Source organism: Hylobates moloch, unplaced genomic scaffold (genome assembly GCF_009828535.3).
Source record: "Hylobates moloch isolate HMO894 unplaced genomic scaffold, HMol_V3 SCAFFOLD_10, whole genome shotgun sequence".
Classification (NCBI taxonomy): domain Eukaryota; kingdom Metazoa; phylum Chordata; class Mammalia; order Primates; family Hylobatidae; genus Hylobates; species Hylobates moloch.
Window position 1 is genome coordinate 34,477,581 of NW_026652285.1, and position 25,008 is coordinate 34,502,588.

The window sequence follows — 25,008 nt, forward strand, 5'->3', positions numbered from 1 at the left end:
CCCAGTGGTGCGTGTGAGGGGCTGGTTGAGCCTCCAGAGGCCACTGGGCTCAGCCTTACCCCCACAGGAACCTCTCTGCGGCCTCCAGCAGTGGGGCATGGCACTGCCTTGGGGGAGCTCTGTCCTCTGGACAGTTCTCAGGGGAAAAAGCTGTTTCTTGTATTGGGCCAAAAGTCTGCCTCCAAGTGGCTCCTCTCCTCCTCTCATCCCACCTCAGGCCATACTGGCCACATCTGCCCCTTTCCCTGGGATACTCCTACAGAGTGCCACTTGGGGGGCATGCAACATCCCCTGTATTCAGATCCCCTGCATGGGCCCAGGACCCAGCGCCGAGGTGAGGCTACAGCAGTGCCTATAGCACAGGAAGGGCCATTCCACATGCCCTTCTCCCCGCCCTTGGCCTGTGGGAGCATCGTTCACCCCCACAGGCTAGGGGAGGATGCTCCTTGAGGGAGACCCTGGAGACACCACAAAGGGCAGAAAGCACTGAGCTAAAACTGGAGTTGCCAGAGGGTTCCTGGAGACCACCTTGTCAGTTGTCCAGCTGGGCCTGTTTCCTTCTCTGAAAAACAGGGATAATGACAGCACCCGTCTCATGGGGATTAAAGCAGGTGACACACCTAGAAATCTTAGCACTGTGCCTGGAACGTGGTCTGTGCTGTTATTATAAATCACACTTATCGTGTCTGCTCAATGCACACACAGTACTAGGCACCTCACGGAAGCAACCGAACCAACCTGAGTTCCTCTCCTAAGCCTGCCAATGATTAGCTGCGAGCCTCGGCTACGCTGTTGAACCTCTTTGAGTCCCCAGGCTGCTGTGAAGGTCAGATGAGAGGATACTCCAGTGCCTGACACACAGAGGTACGTACCTAAGAAACGAGGCCAGAGCCTGCAGAGGAAGGTTCCTGAAGCCGAGGCCAGCTGCAGGCTCACAAACATGTCCCTGGCTGTGCCACACAAAGGCATAAACCTCTCCTCTAACCAGCAAGCATGACTGTGGCAAGCTATCCTCCAAGCCCGGCCAGACACATGAAAATCAACCCCCATGCTCACAGAAGGTCCTGGAGAAACCTCAGCGCCGGTGGGGAAATGTGCTGTCTGCTGAAACTGAGGAGCGTGATGAACCTGTTCTACATCTCAGCCACTGAACCATCTTCCCTATCAGGGATTGTGGGGCATTTCTGTCCCTCTAAGACACTCTTTCTCCATTAACCACTTTGGAAAACAGTGGGAAGGGAGGATCTTGCCAACAGAAGGCTCCAGAGACACCGGACCCACCCGCTTTCTAGACTGTGCTGAGCGTGTGGCCAGCCTGCTACCCAGCAGCGACACCGGCAGGTAGTCCACCCGCGATGACGCTCCTAACCACTCATCCACATGTACTAGGCACAGTTCAAGGCCGGGAAAATAGTGGCGGGCACAACAGACAGAGATCCCTGCCTTATGGAGCGCAGCGGCCTTGTGAGGAGAGACAGGCAATAAATCAATCTGCCTATCAGTGGTTGGTGACAAGTGCCACTGAGAAAAATACAGCAGGGCAGGAAAGCCCTCTCCAAAGGTGACATCTGAATAAATACCTGAAGGGAGGGAGGAACATCTGTAGGAAGGACACTCCAGGCAGAAGGAAGAGCAAGTTCAAGGGCCCTGGGGTGGGACTGTGCCTAGAGTGAGACACAAAATGACCCAGAGTGACTGGAAGGGAGTTGGGAAGGAAGCCGGGCTTCCCAGTCTTGGGAAGGACTCTGGCTTTGTTCTGAGAGACGTGGAGAGCCGCTCTGACCAGGCGCTTCCTTACAGGATTGCTGTGCTGAAAAGAGATGGAGGCAAGGGGTGTATGGGAACACTCTGGACTCTGTCCGATTTTTCTGTGAACCTAAAACTGCTCTAGAAAGTACAGCTGGCTAATTAGAGGGACAGAGAGCATGTGTACACGGGCACACAGGAGGGCAGCAAGGCAGTGCCCACCAGTGGTCAGATCCAGCCACATTCTGCAGGCAGAGATGGAAGGACTCACCCGCGCATGCAAAGTGCAGCATGAGAAGAGGAGGACTGCGGGTGACCACAGGCTGTTGACCTAAGCGCTGGAAGGATGGGCTGGCCTTACCCACAAGAGGAAGACTCACCAAAGGCCCTAATTAAGCTTCCAGAAAGCAGCATGGAGGCCATGCCTTAACCTAGAGATACACATAGCTCCGCGATGCCAGGGCTGGTGGCGTGGAGAGGGGGCAGAGCGAGGACTCGCTAGGGGTTCCTGCCCTTCCTTCTGGCCACAGTTCCGTCCTGTGTCAAACTACACACAGACAGCAATGACCTCAAGGCCTTCCCAGGGGACAGGTCCTGGGGCTGGAGAGTGAGAAGGCCCTTTCGCATCAGCTGATAAGGGGGCTTTTGTGGTAGTGGCCTAAAACCTGGAGCTGGGGCCCTAGCACACACATCACCACCAGCATCTACCCCTCGCTGGCCTTCCAGTAGCCTGGATCTCCCACTGGGGTTCCGGCTGAATGATGGCACCCTCATGGCAACCAATCATGGGACATATGGTCTTGGACAGGGGGTTGGGAGGAGAGAAAGAGGTGAAGCAGGTTTTTACCCGAGCCCCTACTTTGCAGAGCCCTCCATGGGTGACCTTGGGCAGGGGAGAGCACTGGGGCTAGACAGACAAATTGGGGCCATGTCATCCTGGAGCCCCTTTCTAAAGAGCTTGGACTTGAACTTATGGATGGGGATAATCAGAGAATGGGCTTTAGAGACCTCTCTGAGTGCTGGTGGAGGGTGGGTTTGGGGTCAATCCTGAAGATGGGAAGACCAGTCAGGGAAAGGTGACAGAGGCTGACCCCCTCAATGACGGGAGGGATGTAGAAGCTTGAATACTTGTGGGAGTGAGTCCGGGATGACTGCTGTGTGATGCCCAGATTTCTGGCTTGGGGGAGGGTGATGCCCCCATTGGGATGGGCACAGAGGGGGATGTGGTCAGGGAGCATGGGACCAGCCTGCACTTCTCCATGATGCCTCCCTGCTGCTAATTTTCTGGTTGTCAGGAATAGGGAGGATATAACTCAGCAGGCATCCTGGCCCATAGGGCTGCCAGCATTGAAAGGCAGCGGATTGGCCTGGCATAGGAAGGGGACTAAGCTGGAAGTGAGGTTCTAGGCTTAGTTTTGCCACAGGCTCAGGAGACCGAGGGACCAGATGAATTATAAGTCACTTTCACTCCTGACATCCTGGGGCTCCACTGGCTAAAATCAGGATTGGGGGATTTCTGCCAATATAAATCTCTACAATCAACATCCCAACACAGAAGGTGAGCAGAGAGGCATTGAGCACAGAACATGATTGTGGAGGGAGCCCAAGCTTTTCGGCACAACCCAAAAGGCTCTCTAGGACCCGGCTGCTTGTCCAGCCTCAAGTCCACCAATCTCTTCACCTCACTGATACCACTTACCCTCCAAAGGTCACCTATTTCAGGAAGACTTCCTGGACCTCACCTCTCCCAAGACTCACCTTGATCTTAGCACCCTAATTGGGTGTCCTTCCTGGTTCCCGGTGAGCCCCCTGAGGGTAGGGGCTGTATCATGTGCCCCTTCCTTCATACCTAGCCCATTACTGGCAACATAACAGGTGCTCAATAAGTGATTAAATGAAGAAACTTAATGAACTGCTGTTTTGCTTTATTGGGAAAAAAAATCGGTTTCATGCCAGATAAATTGGATAAAAACTAGCAATGTCCTAGTCAACACTGTAATTCCCCACTGAAATAATTTATACATTTGCTGGCAAGCTTAATAGTATAGCCATATATCTTAGAGAGAACAGGTGGTGATGAGTGACAGGCTTAATTAGGCAAATCATTTCACCTAAAATACAAATATACAAACTCCAAGTGCAGTGATTCGGCAGCCTAAGAAAAAAAAATGTTAAGAACAAAAGCACCAAACACAACTGCTCTCATTCCTTCTAATTACGTTTCTCCTTAATCTGCAATTTAACATGGCAATTCTTTTAACTTAGTGATTTTTCTGCAAAAGATAAAGGCATAATCCCTCAAAAGAATATCTGCATTTAGAGAAAAAATATGTTACCCCCGTGAGTCATTAGAATGACAGAACCTAATTAATTTCACCTGTGGGCAATTAAAAATGGAAGTCGGAATCTGAAGGAGGAAAGTAAGACTCAGAGCTGGGCAGGTTGAGGCTCTGGGAGCCCTTCTGACTTTGGTTCCGATGATGGGGACCAGACCCTGGTGGTTGATGGGAGAGAGAGCCTGGTCAATGTCTTTCCAAAAGTTCTGCCATGGTGGCAGGACTCATTCCTTGGGACCCAGCTCAAGTGTCTTGCTTCTAGAAGCTTTCCTGGCCCTCCCATCTGGACTGGTCCCCTTTCTGCTTGTATTACAGATTTTACATCAATCAGTCCTGAAGTGTGGTCACTGCCAACAACAGAAGACAGCATCCAAGACACCTAGCTTAGCTCTATCCCTCCTACTGGCCCTGCCACCTGGGTAACGGGTAAGGAACGGTGGTCCAGAGGAGTGGTAGGAGGAACTCCTCCAGGGTCTCAAAGCCAAATAGCAGGGCGAGGGTCAAGCCCAGGACTGCAGGCCTGCAAGGTCAGGCTCACCCCACCCTTGGGTCTTCATTCCGCACAAGAATACCTGAGGGCTGCTGGTCTGGCAGGAGCCGGGCCTCACTCATCTGGCCTCCCTGCTGTGCACTTCCTACTTCTAGGCCTGGAATTACTGCCCTTCTGCTCCATCTGAATGATGTCTAGAAAAGGTCTGGCACAAACGCCACCTCCTCCACAAAGCTTACCCTGATCCCACCTGCAGAGAATTATTGTCTTCCTCTGGGTGGCTCCCAGCCCTCAGTACATCTCCTGTGGCTCAGGGGGCACCCACACCACTCCTCTCAGTCAGCCTGGGTGCTGTGGGTGCTGCGCCTGGGATTTATTTTTCTTTGCCCTCTCCAGTCTCTTGTCTGCCCCTAACTCACACAAGTTTCATGTGGAGAAGGTGCTTGGATGAGATAGATGTGTTCCTTCAGGGTGGATCTCTTTCCACTGTCCTGTCCACTGTTCAGAGCTGGCCAGAGAGTAAACTCCAAAAAGCCGATGGACCTCTAAAGCATAGCTCTCCTGGGCTTGCAAACCCTCCCTGGCTCCCCAGTGCCCCAGGACAAAGGACAAATTCATTCCGGCGCTCAAGTTCCTCTGAATTTGATGTAATGATGCATCTTCCCCTGCAAAACCCCTGTGGGTTCCACACCCACCCTTAGGTTCCAATCACAAAGGACAGCCAGTCCCCAGATCTATCATCTGCCTTTTTGTCTTTAAGGCTTTGTTTGGCTAAGTCTACCCTCTAGAATCCCTTTACTTCACTACTTCTCTGCAAAAACCCCAGCTATTCTTCAGAGCTCAGCTCCAACGTTACCTCCTGGGGTAGGTTTTGCTCTAGACCCCCAGGTAGAATTCCTTTCTCCTCCTCTGAGCTCCAAAGTCTGCACCACTGTCCTGGCACTGGCCTCTGCAACACTGAGGCATGTAGGTGTCTTCTCAGAATTGGACACTTTGCAGAGATGGGGCCATGTGCCTCAGTCTCCTTGGAGTCTCCCCATGGCCGACCTGCAGCTAACTCTGATGAATGGCCCATGGCTGAAACCCACCCAGGGAATGGAGGAGCTGCAGTGGCTCGACTCACAGTTTAGGAGTCAGGAGGACCTGGGTTTGAATCCTGTCTCTGTCATTACTGAGTGACTTGGGGCATGTTTCTTAAACTTCTTTGAGCCTTAGCTGCCTCATTTGCAAACCAGGGCTGACAATACCTGTACCGTGAAGGTAACAGATGATGTACCAAGGTTCAGGCAGGCCCCCTGTAAGCGGGAGACCCTGACCCACGGTCACATCTATGCTCTGATACAATCAATGCCTTTATCAGAAACCACCCCTTTTTCTGACTCCTGCTGAAATTCCGGAGTCAGAAGCTCCAAGAAGATAAGGCATTTCATTCTGTTTTGTTCAAGCCTAAATCTCCAATACCTAAAACAGTGTCTGATGTACAGTGGATGCTCAACATCTGTTGAAGGAACGAACCTGCACCCTGCTCAGCAGGACTGTAAATCTTCCATTCATCAGCCAACAAAGGAAACTCAGGAGCTGGGCTCACTCAAGTGATTTTGGGAACAGTTTTGAAAAATGGCTTCATCTTTCTTTTTTTTTTTTTAAGAGACAGGGTCTCACTCTGTTGCTCAGGCTGGAGTGCAGTGGCACAATCATAGCTCAATGTAACCTTGAACTCCTGGGCTCAAGCCATCCTCCTGCCTCAGCCTCCCAAGCAGTTGGGACTACAGATGCATGCTACCATGCTGGGCCAAGTTTTTTTTTTTTTTTTTTTTTTAAGTTATTTTTTAAGTTTGTAGAGGTGGCATCTCACCATCTTACCCAGGCTGGTCTTGAACTCCTGGCCTCAAGTGATCCTCCTACCTCAGTCTCCTCCAAATGCTGGGATTATAGGAAGGAGCCACAACGCCTGGCCCAGCTTACTCTTTATTTAGTGATTCCTGCTCATGGGCAGGCACCATAGAGGACTTAATGTCCATGTTCTCCTCTAGTCGTTGTGGCAAACCTATGAGGTCAGTGCTATTACTGCCCTCGTTTTTACAAGTGACGCCCGGTATGGTTAGGTAACTTGCCCAGGGCAATAGGAACAGGTTGCTATGATAGGCAATGGGTCCCAGGGCTAGCCCTTGAGCCCTCTGCTTTGGGACTGCAGCCCTGGGCAGCCTCCCCAACCCAGGAGTGCCTTCCCCAGCGGAGGTGCAGTGAGAGAAGAGCTGACAGTCTGCCACACATCCTCTTGTCCTCACCATTGACCAAGGATGCGGGCAGTGGCCTCCGGGGATAGAGGGTCATTCAAAGAGAACTGGAACAGAGCAACAGGACCCAGAGGAGACTGGCATGGTTCTGACTGTCTGGCTGCTTCTTTCTGGCCTGAAGTCTGTGACCCTCTCAGTTCTCCAGTATAAGATGGAGTTTCCTTTAAGCAGAGGCAATAAAGGTTGGAACGATGAAAAACAAGGCACCCTGTGTAGACTGCTTGCAAGGAGCTCTCAACTGCCAAAGGCTTCTTAGCCCCTCTGCGCATGAGCTGGAATGAACATGGGCCACATGTGTAAACCATATGTGGCTGACAGGAGGGGCTTGAAGGCTGTTGCAGCCCTGGTGTTGGTTCACGAATGTACAGAGGCAGAGTCAAGGTGCCCAAAGCCTTGCACAGTCCCTGGCAGGGGTTCCTGCACAGCACCAACAGCTAGGCTGGGACTCTGGGGTGTTGGTGAGGGGGAAAGGTGGATGAGAGTGGGGAGAGCTGAGGTGGAGAGCACAGAAGGCGCTGCTGCCCACATAGTTGTGTGACCCCAGGAAGGGGCAAGGAGGGGAGATTATGCATTGGTTTGGGAGGTAGGGTGGACTACATGACCCCCGGAGTCTATGAAAATGCCATCAACTTTCACAACAATGCACTAACACCTGTAGATGACTGAAACTCTGTTCGCATGACAACGGGCCTCTGCTGTTTCAGCTTTCCAAACAACGTACCATATCATCTCATCTGACCCTCACCAACACACAGCAAGACAAGTATTAGAATTCCCAAACAAGTATGAGAATTACCATTTTATAGATGACACAACCGAGGCCCAGAGAGGTGAGGCCCCTTCTTCCCTCTAGTTCAAGAGTGAGTTTCGCTCACCCACCTACCCCACCTGCCCAGTGAGTGTACGTTCCTTTCAGGTACCTGTAGGACAAGTGGCTCAGCAAATGTTTGATTTGTATTTCCAGGATCACCAACAAGAGGCCTCTGTGTTCGCCTGGAAGACACACACAGGCCTCAGGGCATTGTGCTGCCACTCGTGATGGGAGGTGCCTGAGAACAGAGGTCCTCATTGTGAGGGGAGGCGGCCAGCGACTCACCACAAAGCAGGCAAGCGGGAAGGCTGTGAGGCAGGTGCCAGGACGCTGCCTGGGTTCCAGGAACGCTGTACACACATGTCCAAGCCTGGGATGGGGATGGCAGGCCTGGCAGAAGGGGCGTGCCTTTGTCCTCTTATTTGTGACATCCCCAGAGGAAAAATGAATGCTATTACTGGGAGGAAAGACTCCACCCTAAGATCTGCTGCTTGACTACAGGAAATCTAAAGATAAAGATGAAGATGATGAAATAACCCGAACACAGAGGCCTCTACGGCTGCCAAAGCAAGCCACATTTATTGTCATAACTCATTATGCAGATGGGAAATGGAGGGCTGGAAAAAGGACTGACTCACCCAGAGTCAACAGTTAGACATGAACCTGGACTTGAGTCCAGGTCTCCTGAATCCTGGAGGCCCCTAATAAGTTCAGCACAAACCCTGGGTGAGTGCAATACAGTCTCAGAAACAACCACAGTAACCACGGTGATACATCTATGAGCACTCACTGTGCCCCCAACTCTTAGTGCATAGTACCGCCCCCACTGTACAGACGAGGAAACAGAGACAACTTGGCCCAGGTCATCCCACCAGCAAGTGACAGCACAGGACTTTAAATCCAGATACCCCTGGCCCCAGCACCTGAGCTCCTTCCTGAGTTCTGGGCCAGGCCCATCTGTCAAACATACCTGGGACCTACACACGTCTGATACAGTATGTCTCCCAACACTTTCACTTGCAGACACCCACAGACACTTATTTAGAATCCTAGAGCCTGGGAAAGTGACTTTTTCCCCATCCACAAGCCCAAAGACCTGCAAGGAGCAGGCTGGGCATTTGTGGAAATGAGTCTCCCTGTCCATAAGACCCAAAGTCCCAGCCCCACTGTGTATGTTTCTCTGCTGCCCATTGTGGATGGCTGTGAGGGAGGCCAGGAGAGATGAGGAGTGGATGTCGGGGGGACAAGCCAGGTACTGGCCACAAATATGGCTTGCTAGGGCTGCCTGCACCCAACCAACACACCAGTCTCCAGGCCCACAATGTGGCATCTGGATTCATAGTCAATCCTCAGACAGGCAGGGACATGCTGTCCACTTGTCCCTGGGAGTTGAGACCAGAGGTGGCAGCCACAGCAGTCAACGGCTACTCAGAAATTCTCTCCCACTGCCTCACCTAGTGAGGAGACAGGTATACAGCATGCAAGAAAGACATGAAAACACACCGTCTGTGTGTGGGCAGGCCATGAGATTTACTGGTATTCTACTGCTCCTAAGAGAACACAGGGTTGGTTTTCCTGAGACCTGATTTACTCAAATATCTTTTTTTTTTCTCGAGACGGAGTCTCGCTCTGTTGCCCAGGCTGGAGTGAGTGGCACGATCTCGGCTCACTGCAACCTCCACCTCCGGGGTTCAAGTGATTCTCCTGCCTCAGCCTCCTGAGTAGCTGGGATTATAGGTGCCTGCCACCACGCCCAGCTAATTTTGTATTTTGGGGCCAGTGTATCTGGATTTAAAGTCCTGTGCTGTCACTTGCTGGCGGGATGACCTGGGCCAAGTTGTCTCTGTTTCCTCATCTGTACAGTGGGGGCGGTACTATGCACTGAGAGTTGGGGGCACAGTGAGTGCTCATAGATGTATCACTGTGGTTACTGTGGTTGTTTCTGAGACTATATTGCACTGCACACAGGGTTTATGCTGAACTTGTCAGGGGCCTCCAGGATTCAGGAGACCTGAATTCAAGTAGAGACCTGGATTCAAGTGGAGACAGAGTTTCACCATATTGGCCAGGCTGGTCTTGAGCTCCTGACCTCATGTGATCCACCCACCTCAGCCTCCCAAAGTGCTGAGATTACAGGTGTAAGCCACTGCGTCCGGCCTGATTTACTCAAATATCTGAGGGCTCACTGTGTGCCAGGCACAGATCACAGGTGTGAACAAGACAGGCAGGGTCTCTGACCTCAGGGAACTTAAAAATCTCCACATGAAGATCTCTGAGCTGCCAAACAGAAGAGCAAAGGTATTCTATCAAATCTTTGTTTTTTTTCCACTGAGGAGACAAAGGCACTTGGAGGAGTATTTCTATCAATGTAATTAGCAGATGAAACAAAGGTATTAAACATTGGTGTTTTTCTTCTCTCCTTTTTTAAAGATTACTAAATGAATTTATTCATACGTCAAATAGAAAAACCAACTGGAAAAACCTGTCCCTCAGTAACACATTAGCCAAAGGAAGCAACTGATCCCCGTTCTCTCACTGAAACCCCCCTTTCCTGGGCAGACCTGCTGTTCACACATGTTAAACATTAATTACAACTGTTACTCATTACATAGCAAAAAGCATTTGGTACAAATACAATTGTTAATTTCCTCACAGTCTCAAGGCATTCTGGGAAGCTATACAGGGGACAGGAAGCATCATAGGAGCCTAAGGGGAGCCAGTTTGGAAGAGACAGCATTCTCCTGGCTAGGACAGGTGGTGGTGGCCAGGTTTAAGATTCTCCAAGGGACCCTCTGCAGATGCCAGGGCCCTGTTTATTCTGAGCACATGAAGATGAGTTACATAGCTTGGTGGGAATAGCAAGTGTGGAGCAGTGCCCTACACACACAATGGTGGCATTAAACCAGCTTCAGAGTGACTGTGTTTGAGGGGGACAGTGACAAGTCACGAGGGCAACATGGTATGGGTGCAACTGCTTCTGCCTTGTACCGGTGTGCAAGGGAATGTCCAGCCTGACCCCAGCCACACACAGGATATCAAGGCAGCAGTGGAGAGAACAAGTGCTCTGCAGTCAGACTGGCCCAAGTTCACAGCTGTGTGACTGTGGGCAAGCTGCTCACCCTCTCTGAGCTTCAGTACTGTCATCTGAGTGATGACAATGAAGTGACCCCTACCTTGCAAGGCTCTGTAGGGTTAACCTATGCCAGGTTTATGATTATTGCTCAATAAATGTTAATTTCCTGTCCCTGGTTCCTCCCCATCCTTCCTTACCTTAATGGGATTATTTTAAATTAGCTAGTTGAGCTGGCTCTGAGATAATTCACAGTTGTTTAGGAAACAGACATACCTGGGGCCTTACTTTTTCCCTTTTAGCCTCACTTGATGAGGCTTTGAAGGTGTCAAAACTCAAGAGGGAGGCTGGCTAAGCAGTGATACCATAGCGTAAGCACCTCACACGCTGACAGTGTCTAGTGTGTATCTAGCTATTTCAGAATAAACCAACGTACTCCAGTACAGGGTGTAGTAGGAGCACAGAGGGGAAGGAACTGGTTGTGTCAGGGAAGGCTTCCTGGAGGAGGTGACTTCCCCTCCCTAACTCTACCCCAACCCCACACCTAATACAATGCATGTACTCTGTTCCCTCCATGTTCTCAAAGTGGGTTCCCCAGATGGCAGCATCAGCATCACCTGGGAACTTGTTGGAAATGCAAACTCCCATGCCTCACCCTGGATCTACCGAATCAGGAACCCCGGGGGTGGAACCCCAGCAATCTGTATAACACTTCCTCCAGGTGATTTGGATGCCTGCAAGTTTAAGACTTACTGCTCCAGGCAAAAAAGAAATCCACAGACGTGTCAGACCTAGAACAGGGAAGGTGCGGATCGGAGGAAGGCCCCGGGGACCCTCTCCTACCCAGGGGACCAGTGGCCCAATCCTCGGGAGGGACTGAGTAAAGAATGGAAGAACCAGGGGACTCGTTAGAACTGTTGCTGGAATTGAGATATGGGGTTTCCTGAGGAAGTGTTGCTTTCCACACCATCCGTGCTTCCCATGGCCAGGCATAACTGGGAATGAGCTTTGGAAACAGGTCCTCTGTGGCCACTAAGTACTTCTTCATGCAGCATGGTTTTTATGTTAAATTGAATTTTATGTAATATAGCAAGCCCTCTCTGAACACCAAAACTAATTCTTACATGCATGATCCTTAAGGGCTTACCACGTCTTTTCATTCAGATCTTTTGTTTTTATTTAATCAACACAGAGATCCAGTGTGAGAAGTTGTGACCATCCCCATTTTACAGATAAGTAAACTAAGGCTCAGGGAGACTGAACAGTCTGTCTCAGGTCCCGAAGCGGTGAAGGGTGGAGCCGGCATGTGAACTTGGGACTGTCTGACTGCTCCCATTGCCCCATGGGTCCCAACATGCAAGATGCTGTCCTAAACTTCTAGGGCAGAGAAATCTGCCAAGGAGCTAGTGGGGAAGACAGATAAGTACCCAAAATAAGTATGCTGAGCAGTATTTGAGTCATGTGTCTTTTAACTTTGCTGTGAGGCAGACCTGGCTGAGCCAAGGACACTGGCTGAAGAGTAACTTTCATGGAGACAAAGCTTCAGACGGTGAATTGAAATGAGATGACTTCGTTTCTCAAGAAGGTCTGGGGGCCCTCAAGAAGGCCCTTCTTGAGAAGGGCCTTCACACGCCCTCCTGTCATCTGGCTCCTCTATGTATGGCCAAGAGCTGCAGTTACTCACTTCTCAGATACAAGTGCAAATTATTAAAGACATAGCCATTTACTCACTGGGTTAAAAGGAAATGCTGGTCATTCCTCTATGTATGGCCTGACTGGCTCTGCCATGAGGTCTCCAGCTGTTCCCTTCTCCACGCTGAGCCTCAATTTCCCCAGAAGGACAGGGAGTGGGACTCTATGGTATGTGGGCCCCTCTCTGTGCTGAGTGGTGGCAGGAGAAGACCAACCCATGGGATGGCGCTGGTCCCCCCCACCCAATGAAGGCATGAACCTCCAGAACCCAGTCCCCTACAGAAACTCTGGCTGGAACCATTTCAGGTGGTAAGCCATCACCCAGTTACATGTCCTGGTGTAGATGCGGCAGAAATTAGTGCAAGTGAGATAAAGGGCATGCGATACTTCTTGAGGGCTATGGGAGGATGAGAGCTCCAACTATATTTCCTGCAGCATCTTGGATAGCACCAGAGAGGCCAGACATTTGACTGGGTTAGGGCAGGGGCTCTGGAGTTGGAGCCGACAGGTTCAAAGTCCGGCTCTGCTGCTGACCAGCCATGGCCTGGGTCCCCAGCCAAGTTATTTCTTCTCATGGGACCTTAGCTTCCTTATCTGTAAAAGGAGGAAACTAACCTCCCAGAGGGTGATTGTGAGGACTGAATGAGACAATGCACACAGAAGGTGCTCAGTAAATGCTAGCAACGATGCCAGTACTTTCCTGATGTGATATCCATCAAGTCTCACCAAGACCCTTCTGAAGCGGGAACTACTGGTCTCACTTCCCAGGTGGAGAAACTGAGACTCCCAGGACATGTTCATGCCCAGTCCTCACACTGGTCCTTCAGAGATGTGAAGACACCGATTTGGTGTCTTTGCCACCTCCACCAGGGTCTGCTTCTATAGGCTATCCACCCCGGCTCCTTGGTCCCCGCCTCTGGGCCACTCCCTACATGGCCACTTTCTGCTCAGGTTCCATTTGTCCATCTTGCAATCGTGCCACAAAGCCTGGCAACCAAGTAGACCTGCCACATCAACCTGCACCACCCCCAGACACCATGACATCATCCAAGGCTCCTTGTCCCCTTCCCGACATTGGGCAAGGGGTGCCACATAGGCCTTGTGTGGGCCCGAGCTGCATCTGGCGGGGGTGGGTTGGGGACAGAGCAAGAAGGCCATTTCTAGACCCACCTGCTGGCCTTGCAATTTGTTGGTTGCTGTAAAGACTCCTGGGGTGATTCAAAGTGGGCCAGGAACAGAGTCTAGCCTGCTCTGGAAGGCTGGTGTCTCTGCCGGGTGGGAAGGGGGCTGACAGCTTGATGGAAGCCACATCACTTCTCTGTGGAGGCAGAGCTGCAGTCCACTCCCTGCAGCCAGTAGCCGGTAGTGGAACCTGACTGGGCATTGTCCTGGGGATTGGGATCCGACAAGTGGGAGTGGGGGTCTGGTGAGGCCACAGTCAGCTTCCTGGAGGAGAGCAGGCAATGAACACCCAGGGTTTGCTGTTTGGACAGCTCCAAGTATTTCTCACCAATAACTCTCCAAATCCTTAATTAAATTCCATGTTGGCCATTCTCAGAGAAGGGGAAATCTTCATTCCTAAGAAGTTGGGGCCACCTCACACACTCTAAGAGCTGTTTTCGTGACAACTGGGAAATGATAACTGAGCCTTCCGCGGTGGCAGCCCCAGCCTGATGAGATGGGAAGGAAGCTGCTGACTTCCAGAAACACTGCCCAAGAAGGACGCTCCGGTGGAGAATGCTGAGGCAGTGCCTGAGAGGTGCGTCTTTTCTTGAACACAATTCGGGACAGCGCTTTGAAAGCTGGAAGGCACTTTTGCTTCACAGATGGATGAAGCTAATTCAGCCATCTTCCCCTCTCCCCGTCTCTGACCAGCACGCTGGGTCTCTGATGGAATGAAGCCTGGATGTGTCCCCAGAGCTGGCTGCAGACTGACCTCCCAGGACATGCCCTCTGTCAGAGCCCTGCCTCACTCAAGCTTCTGCTTGCAAACCCCCAAAGATGGGAAGCTCATTACACACATTCAGGTCTAACCAAAAGTCTTACACTTCACTTGGGCCCTACATCCCTGTGACTCCCCCTTTGGGAGGCCCAGGTCTGTCCCTTAGGAGTCCCCCACACTCTCTACCCTTTGTTAATTTGAAAGCACTGACCCCATTCCCAGCCCAAGTTTCCCCATCTAGGCCAAATCTGCACAATCAGTGAATACAAGGGGTGAAAGGAGAGGGTAATGATTTTGGCCAGCCAACTCCATCCCATACAGCTCTTCTTCCAGCTATGGATCCTGCACCTCAGGCTCCAAAGACTCAGTGCAGAGAGCTCCCAAAAGCCGAGAAAAAACCGCACAGGGCATTTCCGACGGGTACTATGCTAAGGATGGGGCCCAGCCAAGCTGCCTTATTCACTGACCACACCAACGACTCGTTCAAGTGTGAGTGCATACACTTGCATACACACCCACACACATGCAGATGGATGTACACTCTGACATGCACACACAACACTGACTCAGGTGGGGGTCCTCGCCGTCATTCCCGGGCAGCTGCACTTCTGGTTTTACACATGGAGCTGTGGCAACACATCAGCAATCTAACTGAGGTGCTTCAACTCGTCCTCACCACCTGAGAGGTGGCCCACCCACCTCTCCACTTTCCCTCCAGCGACAGTAAACAGTGAGGATGCTTCTCGCCTGCCAATGCTGTGCCTAATGGACTCTGTCCACAGACACGGGGAGAGAAGGCTGGTGCCCATAGGACCCCTCCAGCCCCTGAGTGAAATGGCCTCCTCTTTCTATGCCCCAGGAGGCAGAACTGAGCCAAAAGCTGCTTGGGAAAAGCACAGCCAGCACCCGCCCTGGAGCATGACCCACAGAGGCCGGTGACCGATGAGATACACACCTGGATGTGATTCTCTATCTTCTATCAACAGCCCAATAACTCAGACTGACCGTGACACCTGTGATGGCAACTCTGCCACACAAAACCCAGGCCAAAACGGATGCTTGTGGGCTCAGAAACTCATTCTGAGACAGTTCCATCTGAGACCTTATGACCCTTTGTGAACAACTAAATGTACAGGAGTTCTAAAACCACCTTTGGGCAGAAGTGGGCAAGTTCTGGCCTGAGAGTTTTCTTCAAAGATGATGTCCAATAGGGGAACTGCTTTTCACTTTCACAAATCACCTGGGATCTTGTTAAAACAGATTCTGACTCGTAGGCCTGGGGTGGGACCTGAGACCCTGCATTTCTAACCAGCTCCGGGTAAGGCCAATGCTGCTGGTTCAGGGACTACACTTTGAGTAACAAGATGTCAGACTAGACTAGACCATCAAAGGCAAGGGCAGCCCCTGAGAGGCCCACAGGTGGTCAGTCCAGGGGAGGGTGAGTCCCCACACCTGCCTGTGGTGCTACGTTATAATGTGGGCCCTCGGTGTCTGGGAAAGTTGCCACATGAGCCTTTTTAGCCCTTTAATCAAACTCATGTTTTGCAAAGAGTAAGCTCTTGGATGGCCCTCGTTCCTCCCATGCCCAGAGAAGCACAGCCCCTGATCAGCCACGCCCAGGGGACAGGCCTTGGATTCCTTTGGTTCAAGGGAATAGAGGAGGCTGTAAAATGCACAGGAGAGACCTGGGGCAACTAAGCACCTACAGCCACGGGATGACTCTTATCTTTGGCTCTCAGCCAGGGGCTGGGGCTCCAGAAATGTGATGGGACAGGTTGTCCTTGAGGACCTCACAGCCTGGCAGGCGAGACCAACACCTACAGAACTAACCTTGATGTGGTATGAGAAATGTTCCCCCAGTGATGCATGCAGGAAACTCGACAGACCCATAGGGGCAGCAGGAAGCCTGTGGGGTGCATGGCTGTGTACCAGGGAGGGCTTGGAGAGATGATAATGTTTAAGCTGGGCCTCAAAAGAGGCATAGAATTGTTCCAGATAAGATAGGCAGGGAAGGGCATTTTAGCTAGAAAAATGGGATTTGCTCAGCACATGCTATATTCACGGAACTATGAGTAATCTGTGTTGGAATGGCTAGAACAGCAATTAAGGGGCCTGGGATGAGGGCAGGGTAGAGGCCTCACTGTTCAGGGTTAGAAAGGGAGAAAGGGTCTAGTTATATAGGAAAAAAGGGGAGATTTAAGGCAAAATAAATTTTAAACAAATTAAAGATAAAAAGTTTCCCTTTATGACTGTTAGTGTAGTAGGAATTAAATGTCACTCACTGTCTCTCTTTTTACATGCCTAAACTCTCAGACACCTAAACATTGGCATCTGGCTTTTCAACTCTTAACATGAGACATAAGCATTTCTCTAGGTTATTATGAACTCTTGCTAAACATCACCTTTTAGAGGCTGCACAATATTCCAATATTCCACCACACAGACGCACAGAAATCCAGTCCCCATTGCTGGACATTCGGGTTGCTCTCAATTTTCCGTGATTATAAACAATGACTTTTCTGAATTTTTTTATTTTTCCTTTTTTTTTTTTTACTCTTGTTGCCCAGGATGGAGTGTAATGGTGTGATCTCGGCTCACCACAACCTCCACCTGCCAGGTGCAAGCGATTCTCCTGCCTCAGCCTCCCGAGTAGCTGAGATTACAGTCATGTGTCACCACACCTAGCTAATTTTGTATTTTTAGTAGATACAGGGTTTCTCCATGTTGGTCAGGCTGGTCTCGAACTCCCAACCTCAGGTGATCCACCCGCCTCGGCCTCCCAAAGTGCCAGGATTACAGGCGTGAGCCACTGCGCCCGGCCTTCTGAATTTTTTTATCATAACTTTGGCATAGATTCTAAGGAGTGGGATTAGAATAAAAAGGTGTGAGCTTAGGTTTATGACTTACGATGCACATGCCCAAGATGACTTTTCAAAAGGGCTGTGGGAGAGGAGTTCTAGAATTGTGATAGATACCCAGATTCTAGAAAAACCAGCCTTTGAGTAGGGAGGAAGGGGACACCCAAGTCACTCAAGGGGCTCTTGGCCAGGAGAGGGTCATCTGGGAGGGGCTGAGCTCTGTCCATCACCTGTGCTCTGTGAGCGGGTGCACGCTGAAGCTGGGATAGAAGACACAGCGGCCCTGTGAGCCCTGCAGGCCTAGCTCAGCTCGCAGCACTGGGTGGGATCACTGGGCCCGCTCAGGGCCAACAGGGGCTGCTGTGCACACTGGTTTCCTCTTACTTTCTAAGAAAGTTCCTACAGAAAACTGAAATCAGGCTGGGTGTGGTGGCTCAGGCCTGTAATCCCAGCACTTTGGGAGGCCGAGGTGGGCGGATCACCTAGGTCAGGAGTTTGAGAGCAGCCTGGCCAACATAGTGAAACCCCATCTCTACTAAAAATACAAAAAATTAGCTGGGCATTGTGGCAGGCACCTGTAATCCCAGCTACTCGAGGGGCCGAGGCAGGAGAATCACTTGAACTGGGGAGGTGGAGGTTGTGGTGAGCCGAGATTGCGCCATTGCACTCCAGCCTGGGCAACAAGAGCGAAACTCCATCTCAAAAAAAAAAAATAAATAAATAAATAAATAAACCGAAAACTAAACTCTTGGCTTCAGTGAGCTAGGGCATTATCAATAAATAGGACCAAGACAGAGCCAGACAATGAGAGCATCTGAGCTGTCTCTGTGTGGAGGCTGGAACACTGAGACCCTGGAAGCCAGGCCCAGAATTTCTCCTTGGCCTGGTTTCCCTACCCTCACCTCTCCCGTTCCTCTGCAGCCTACATCTTTGAGGGTACTGAGAAAAAAAAGACCACCCAACTGGATTACTAAACAGCTCTGGAGTTTGTCCTGAGCGCAGGCGGGGACCAAGGTGAGTGCTGAGCACGGCTCAGCAGCTGCCTCCTGAGCAGGGCCAGGGCTCCTTACCTGCCAGGGCTGGGATGGTGACCCGGTTCCACTCCCAAGGCTGGTCATACTCATCGGCAGGCCTGTCGTCATCCTGGGGCAGCTTGCTCTCCCGCAGTCGGGGGCTGACTGTGCTCTCCGAGTCCGAGTCCACACTTTGGCCTTCAGGTTCGTAAGGGGTGTCATATAACTGGATACCTTTATGCTGGGACCGGACACTTTCCTGCCTCTGAAATTCTGCAGGCAAAAAGGAAGGAAGCAGAGATGAAATGGAAGTGCAGTATGCACTTCCTCACCTGGATTCCCACCCAGAAACACCACAAACTCAGAGCTGTCAGCGAGGAGGTGAGGACGACAGAGAGACAGACCCCTGTTTTACCCACCCCACCAACCCCCAATGCCACGTCTCTGCTCTTCCTGGGCCAGGCTTGCTCACAAGGCTCATAGGCTCGCAGACCTAATGACAGCCCTGCCTCCATCCACTCATGAATCTCAGTCTTAAGAGGCAGAGCCCAGATGTGAACCTGATGCTCCAGGTGTGTCCTGATGCCCACCCAGAACACGCAGAGCTTCTGACCTCTTGCTTCATAGACAGGCTGAGGTCTTTCCCTCTAGGGCAGTTCCTTGCCCTCTTTAGACTTTCAGTCCTTATCTGTACAAGGAAAAGACTGGGCCATGCAGTTCCCATCAGCTCCCGGTTCCCACCAGCTCACACATTCATTTAAAAGAACCAACAAGAGCCTCCCCAAGGAGACCAGAGGCCACTTTTCTCCCCTGAAAAGCCTGAGTGACCCCTTCCTTTTATTTCTACCTCCCCCAGAGCATCTTCTAAATAGATTGAATTTATTTAGGGATTTGAGAGGGTGTCCAGCTTCACTTCTGAATAAAGAAAGAAAGCTCTTGATCTTCTAGAGAAGATGCTAAGGCCTGGCACTGGTGTGGGCTGAGGGGTGACTGCCTGTCTAGATGAGGTCCCAGACAGGAGGTGTTCATTTTGGCTGCTGCTCAGTCCTGGGAGGCCAGTGGTGGCTGGAAGGATGGATGCTAGGGATGCTAAAATCAGGCGCTTCCCGGTCAAACAGGGAAATCTGACCTGCTGTTTGATCATGGATACTATGCATGGCCCAAGCGGGGAATGTGGGGAAGGTTTACCATGGAGGTTGGTTTCAGGAACCCCACTGTTCCCAGCAGACACAACATGTGCCTAAATTACCATCATGCTTGGCGGCAAAGGGGGCTCAGTGTAGGACCTGGGAGTGGCAGAGCAGGAGGGAAGGGAGATGGCATTTGAACTGTCAGCTCTGACAAGTGGAAACAAGAGAGGGGCGGCTTCCTGGTGGTAGGACCAGGGCAAGCCAATGCAATGAGGCTGGAAAGAATGTGCTTGCTGCCTACTTTATTTTTTATTGTGGTAAAATACATATAATAACATTGAGCACTTTATTTTTTATTTCTTTTGAGATGGAGTCTTACTCTGTTACCCAGGCTGGAGTGCAGTGGTACAATCTTGGCTCACTGCAAACTCTGCCTCCCAGATTTACACGATTCTTGTGTCTCAGCCTCCCAAATAGCTAGGAGCATAAACATGCACCACCGCACCTGGCTAATTTTTGTATTTTTAGTGGAGAGATGGGGTTTTGCCATGTTGGGCAGGCTGGCCTCGAACTCCTGACCTTATGTGATCTGCCTGCCTCTGCCTCCCAAAGTTCTGGGATTACAGGTGTGAGCCACTGCACCCAGCCAACATTGACCATTTTAGCCATGATTAATATACAATTCAGTGGCATTAGGTACATTCACACTATTGGTAACCCTTGGCACCATCCATCTCTAGAAGTTTTTCATCTTCCCAAACTGAAACCCTGTATCCATTAAACACTAACTCCCCATTATCCCTCCCCAGCCCCCACAATTACCCTTCTACTTTCTGTCTCTACGAATCTGATCAGTCTAGGCACATCCTGAACAATGTGGAATCATTCCGTTTCATAATGTTTTCAAGGTTCTTCCATGTTGTAGCATGTGTATGACTTTCCTTTTTCAGGCTAATATTTCATCATTATGTATATTCACTGTCCATGTTGGCTGGAGTACCAAGTCCAAGGAGGTGAGGGAGTAAAGGTGAGGCTTGACGCAAAATGGGTGAGGACTGTAAGTGAGCTATTTCAATGCTCTCTTGAGGCCTTCCGAAATCAGAATTCTGATGGCATAAAGATATGGCAGAAGCCACGGGAGTTATGCTCCTTGAAGAGCAACTGATAAAACACATACAAACGACATCAGCCCTTCCGAGAAAGAGAGCTGCTTTCAGGCTGGGCTTTATGATACAGGCTGGGTCATGTGGACACATGCTCCGATGAAACAGAAGCCAAGGATGCTATGCCTGTGATCGTTAGTGTTTACATGAATTAACTTTATGCTAGTATTTCCCAAACTTTATTTAGTCACGTGACTTCATGACTTGGGCCATTTCTGCCTACCAGTTCGGTGGTAGTAACCTGGGTGGTTGCTTACCATGTTTATTTATCTCGCCTCACTTTTTAGATAAAATAAACTCATTTAAAAAAGAGACTTTGGATCACCATCCCATAAGCCATTATTCTTTGCCAAAAATAGATACTAAGCAGAATGAATGAGAACCAACAAGGTAGGTGCTGATGCCTGCTGGGAAGCTGAGTGTGGGGCTTGCTTTCTCTGCTGAGTGGGGAGATTTGCAAGTGTTAGAGTGCCATTGGGAAATGCAATCAGCAAACAGACACTTTCTCTGGCAAATATGAAGAATCTTCTCTCTCTGGAAAGAGGAAGAATAAAAAGGGAAAAACCTTCTCACTCTGTATTTCTCAGGGCACCTAGTATCACATCTATGAGAAGGTGTCCCATACTTTGGCAAACACAGCTTTTATTGGGTCCCATGAGTAAACGGGGATCATTTATTAGTTTTGAGGATGATACTTCCTTTTTTCACAGAGGGAGGAACAGGAAAAGAGAAGGGAAAAGCCATAGAGTGGTAGGACTTTGTCACTTTAAGGTGAAGACCAACTGTTAAGTACAGTGGACAACTTCGTAAATCACTAAATGTACCAAACTAATCTGCTACTTATTGCCTCGTAGGGTCCTCATCAGCTGGATTCGTCTTCCTCTGTTCTGAGGAGTGAAGTCTAGCCTCCTGTCTGCAGAATTCTGGGGGCTGAGGATACGGCAGCTGAGAAGGCACTGACCTGGGAAAACCACCTTCCTCTTCACCCTCCTTCACAAAAGCAGGACCAGCAACCACTCCCATGTACACAGTTGATGAAGCACTTTTCATGCAATTCGCCATTTAATCTAAAGGAACCACAAACAATTCACAGATGTACTTCCCGTCGGGCCCCTGATAATCAGGAGTGCTTTTGCTCACTCTCACGCCACAGAGATACTCAGTGAATGTGGTGGGATAAATGAGAGAACTGACAGCCAGAAACCACTATTTACCCCCAAATTCCAGATACTTTATGAAAGTCCCTGACAGCAGTGATAAAGGATCTGGGACAATATGCCAAATGCATACAGTTTAGTGTTACACAATATGCAGAAGAGACAGATATTCTCCATAAACACCAGCCTTAAAGGGAAACATGTGCAGTGAACAGACTAGCTATTAAATCAGAGGACTTGTGCATACACCTCTCATGCAGGATTTATTGTTCCAGATGCATCTTCATCTTACCAAAGCTGGGCTAGTAATGGCATGCAGTTAGGGCAGGGGATGTTATAACGGTAATCATTAAAACAAGCCTCCCCCACTATATTACATGGCGAATTCAAATTCTCATTAAGGCTCCAACAATAGGGAACAGTTAAGTAAATTATGGCATATTAACTGGACGGAATATTAAGCAGCCATTAAAATGATAAATCTGGAGATTATGTAGCGACATGGAAAACCGTGCATGAAATTATGCTAAGCTAAAAAGTAAAATACAAGATTGTTTATGTGTGGAGGGCAAAGCATAACGCAGGCTTTTTAAACAAGTCTCCGTCAATGTGAGCAGGGCCCCACAGGGAATTCTGCTCCTTGCCTGGGCATTGGTAAATACTGACATCACACATTTGGCCTATATCTACACTGTGATGACAGCAACATTGTAAGTACAGACATTCCCAACACCAACAGCTGAAAAACCCAATACAGGAAGGTAAACAGCTACTGTGTAGAGGAGAAGGGATTATCCCATAATTATTTTTGAAAGTTGTTTTAAATAATGAATAAAGACACTAGAGCAGAAAAAATGTAATTAAGATGAGGAGCACATGAAAGTAAATATGATTTTAAGCCCCATGAGAGTAAATATGATTTTAAGCAGGTTGGACTTCCAGGAGCTGTGGAAGCAGCTGCCTTTCCCTGAGAAAATGCCCATTTGGGAGCATCTTCTCTCCTGGGAGATGCTCACCAACAGCTCCAGGACATCAAAGGCCCTTGTGCCAGGCCAGCTGGCCAGATGTTGCTGCCTCCTGCCTAACTACCAGGCCCGTCCTCCTTATTAGCTGGGCCAATCCATGAGTGTCCAGAGACCGATCTCACAGGGGAGTCTGTGACCATATGTTTTAAGTCACAAGTTATCTGGACATCGCCATCTACACATTCATGCAAAATGACCTTTAATATTAGGTGGCAGGCTGTAATTTCATGCCTCTTAGGCAGAAACATTAACAGGGTGGGGGTTTCTGTTGACCTCTGGAGCAGAAAGGTTTGTAAGCAGAACTACATACATAGAAAGAACGGAAGAATAAAGCACTTTCTTTAGAATCAGAGAATGTTAGAACTGAAAGGGACCCTAAGAATTTGCCTGGGCCCATTCACCAGGGGAGCTAGGCGGGTGTGCTCCCCACAGACTGTGGCCATGGCGGGGTCTGCCCATGGGAATGTGGAGAAGATAAGGGCTGAGGAAGACAGCAGGCAATAATCCTGAGATGATGTGATGGTGGTTTGAAAGATTGCCTAGTCCACAAGCAACAAGCTATACTTTGCTCCAGTATTCACCAACTTTGTGCCTCCCTGAAAAAAAAAAAAAAAAAAGCTCCCCACCAAAGTTGGGTGCAGTGGCTCATGCCTGTAACCCCAGCACTTTGGGAGGCCAAGGTGGGCAGATCACTTGAGGTCAAGAGTCCGAGACCAGTCTGGCCAACATGGTGAAACCCCATCTCTACTAATAATATATTATACTGTAGTTTATTAAATGTGCAATATCACTGCCTTAAAAAAAATGTAGTACCTTAATTTTAAAAATATTTTATTGCCAAAAACTGCTTACAATCATCTGAGCCTTCAGTGAGTCATCTTTTTACTGGTGGAGGGTCTTGCTTAGATGTTGATGGTTGCCGACTGATCAGGGTGGTAGTTTCTGAAGGCTGAGGTGGCTGTGGAAATTTTTTTATGCCCCTCCCCCCAACTGTGGGCATTTCTTAAAATGAGACAATAAAATTTGCCACATAGATTGACTCTCCCTTTCACGAAAGATTTCTCTTAGCGAAATGCTGTTTTATAACATTTTACCCACAGTAGAACTTCTTTCAAAATCGGAGTCAATCTTTTCAAACTCTGCTGCTGCTTCATCAACTAAATTTATGTACTATTCTAAATCCTATGTTACCATTTTAACAATGTTCCCAGTATCTTCATCAGGAATAGATTCCATCTCAAGAAAACCATCTTTGCTCATCCGTAAGAAGCAACTCTTTATTTGTTCAAATTTGATCATAAGATTCCTGCAATTCAGTTACATCTTCAGACTCCACTTCTAATGCTAGTTCTCTTGTTATTTTCATCATATTTGCAGTTACTTCCTCCACTGAAGTCTTGAAGGCCTCAAAGTCATCTGTGAGGATTGGACTCTTCTTCCAAACTCCTGTTAATGTGGCTATTTTGACCTCCTTTCATGAATCACAAATGTGCTTAATGGCTTCTAGAACAGTAAATCTTCCCCAGAAGGTTTTCAATTTACTTTGCCCAGGTCCATCAGAGGAATCACTATCTCTGGCAGCTACAGCCTTATGAGATGTATTTCTTAAATAACAAGACTTCAAAGTTGAGATTACTCCTTGATCTGTGGGCCGCGGAATGGATGTTGTGTTAGCAGGCATGAAAACAACATTCATCTCCTTGTACATCCCAGCAGAGCTCTTGGGTGACCAGGAACAGTGTCAATGAGCAGTAATATTTTTAAAGGAATCTTTTTTCCTGAAAAGTTGGTCTCAAAAGTGGGCTTAAAATATTCAGTAAACCATGCTGTAAACAGAGGAACTGCCACCCAGGCTTTGTTGTTCCATTCACAGGGCACGAGCAGGGTAGATTCAGCACAATTCTTAAGGGCTCCAGGATTTGTCAGAATGGCAAATGAGCACTGGCTTCAACTTACAATCACCAGCTGCATTAGTCCCTAACAAGAGAGGCAGCCTGTCCTTTGAAGCTTTGAAGCCAGGCATTGACTTCTCCTCTCTGGCTCTGAAAGTCCTAGATGGCATCTTCTTCCAACAGAAGGCTGCTTTGTCTACACTGAAAATCTGTTGTTTTGCATAGCCACCTTCATCAATGACCTTAGCTAGATCTTCTGGATAACTTGCTGCAGCTTCTACATCAGCACTTGCTGCTTCACCATGCACTTCCATGTTATGGAGATGGCTTCTTTCCTTAAACCTCAGGAATCATTCTCTGTTAGCTTTTCTGAAGCTTCCTCCACT

General features: G+C 49.4%; 1 protein-coding gene across 1 annotated transcript in view; it reads right to left on the reverse strand.

The window, feature by feature from the left end:
- Positions 1 to 25,008, reverse strand: part of SHB (SH2 domain containing adaptor protein B) — a 159,843-nt gene that overhangs the window by 37,611 nt on the left and 97,224 nt on the right. The window contains exon 3 of the mRNA XM_032164202.2: positions 18,313 to 18,528. Within this exon, the coding sequence (XP_032020093.1) occupies positions 18,313 to 18,528 (216 nt within the window). The remainder of the gene's footprint in view (positions 1 to 18,312; positions 18,529 to 25,008) is intronic.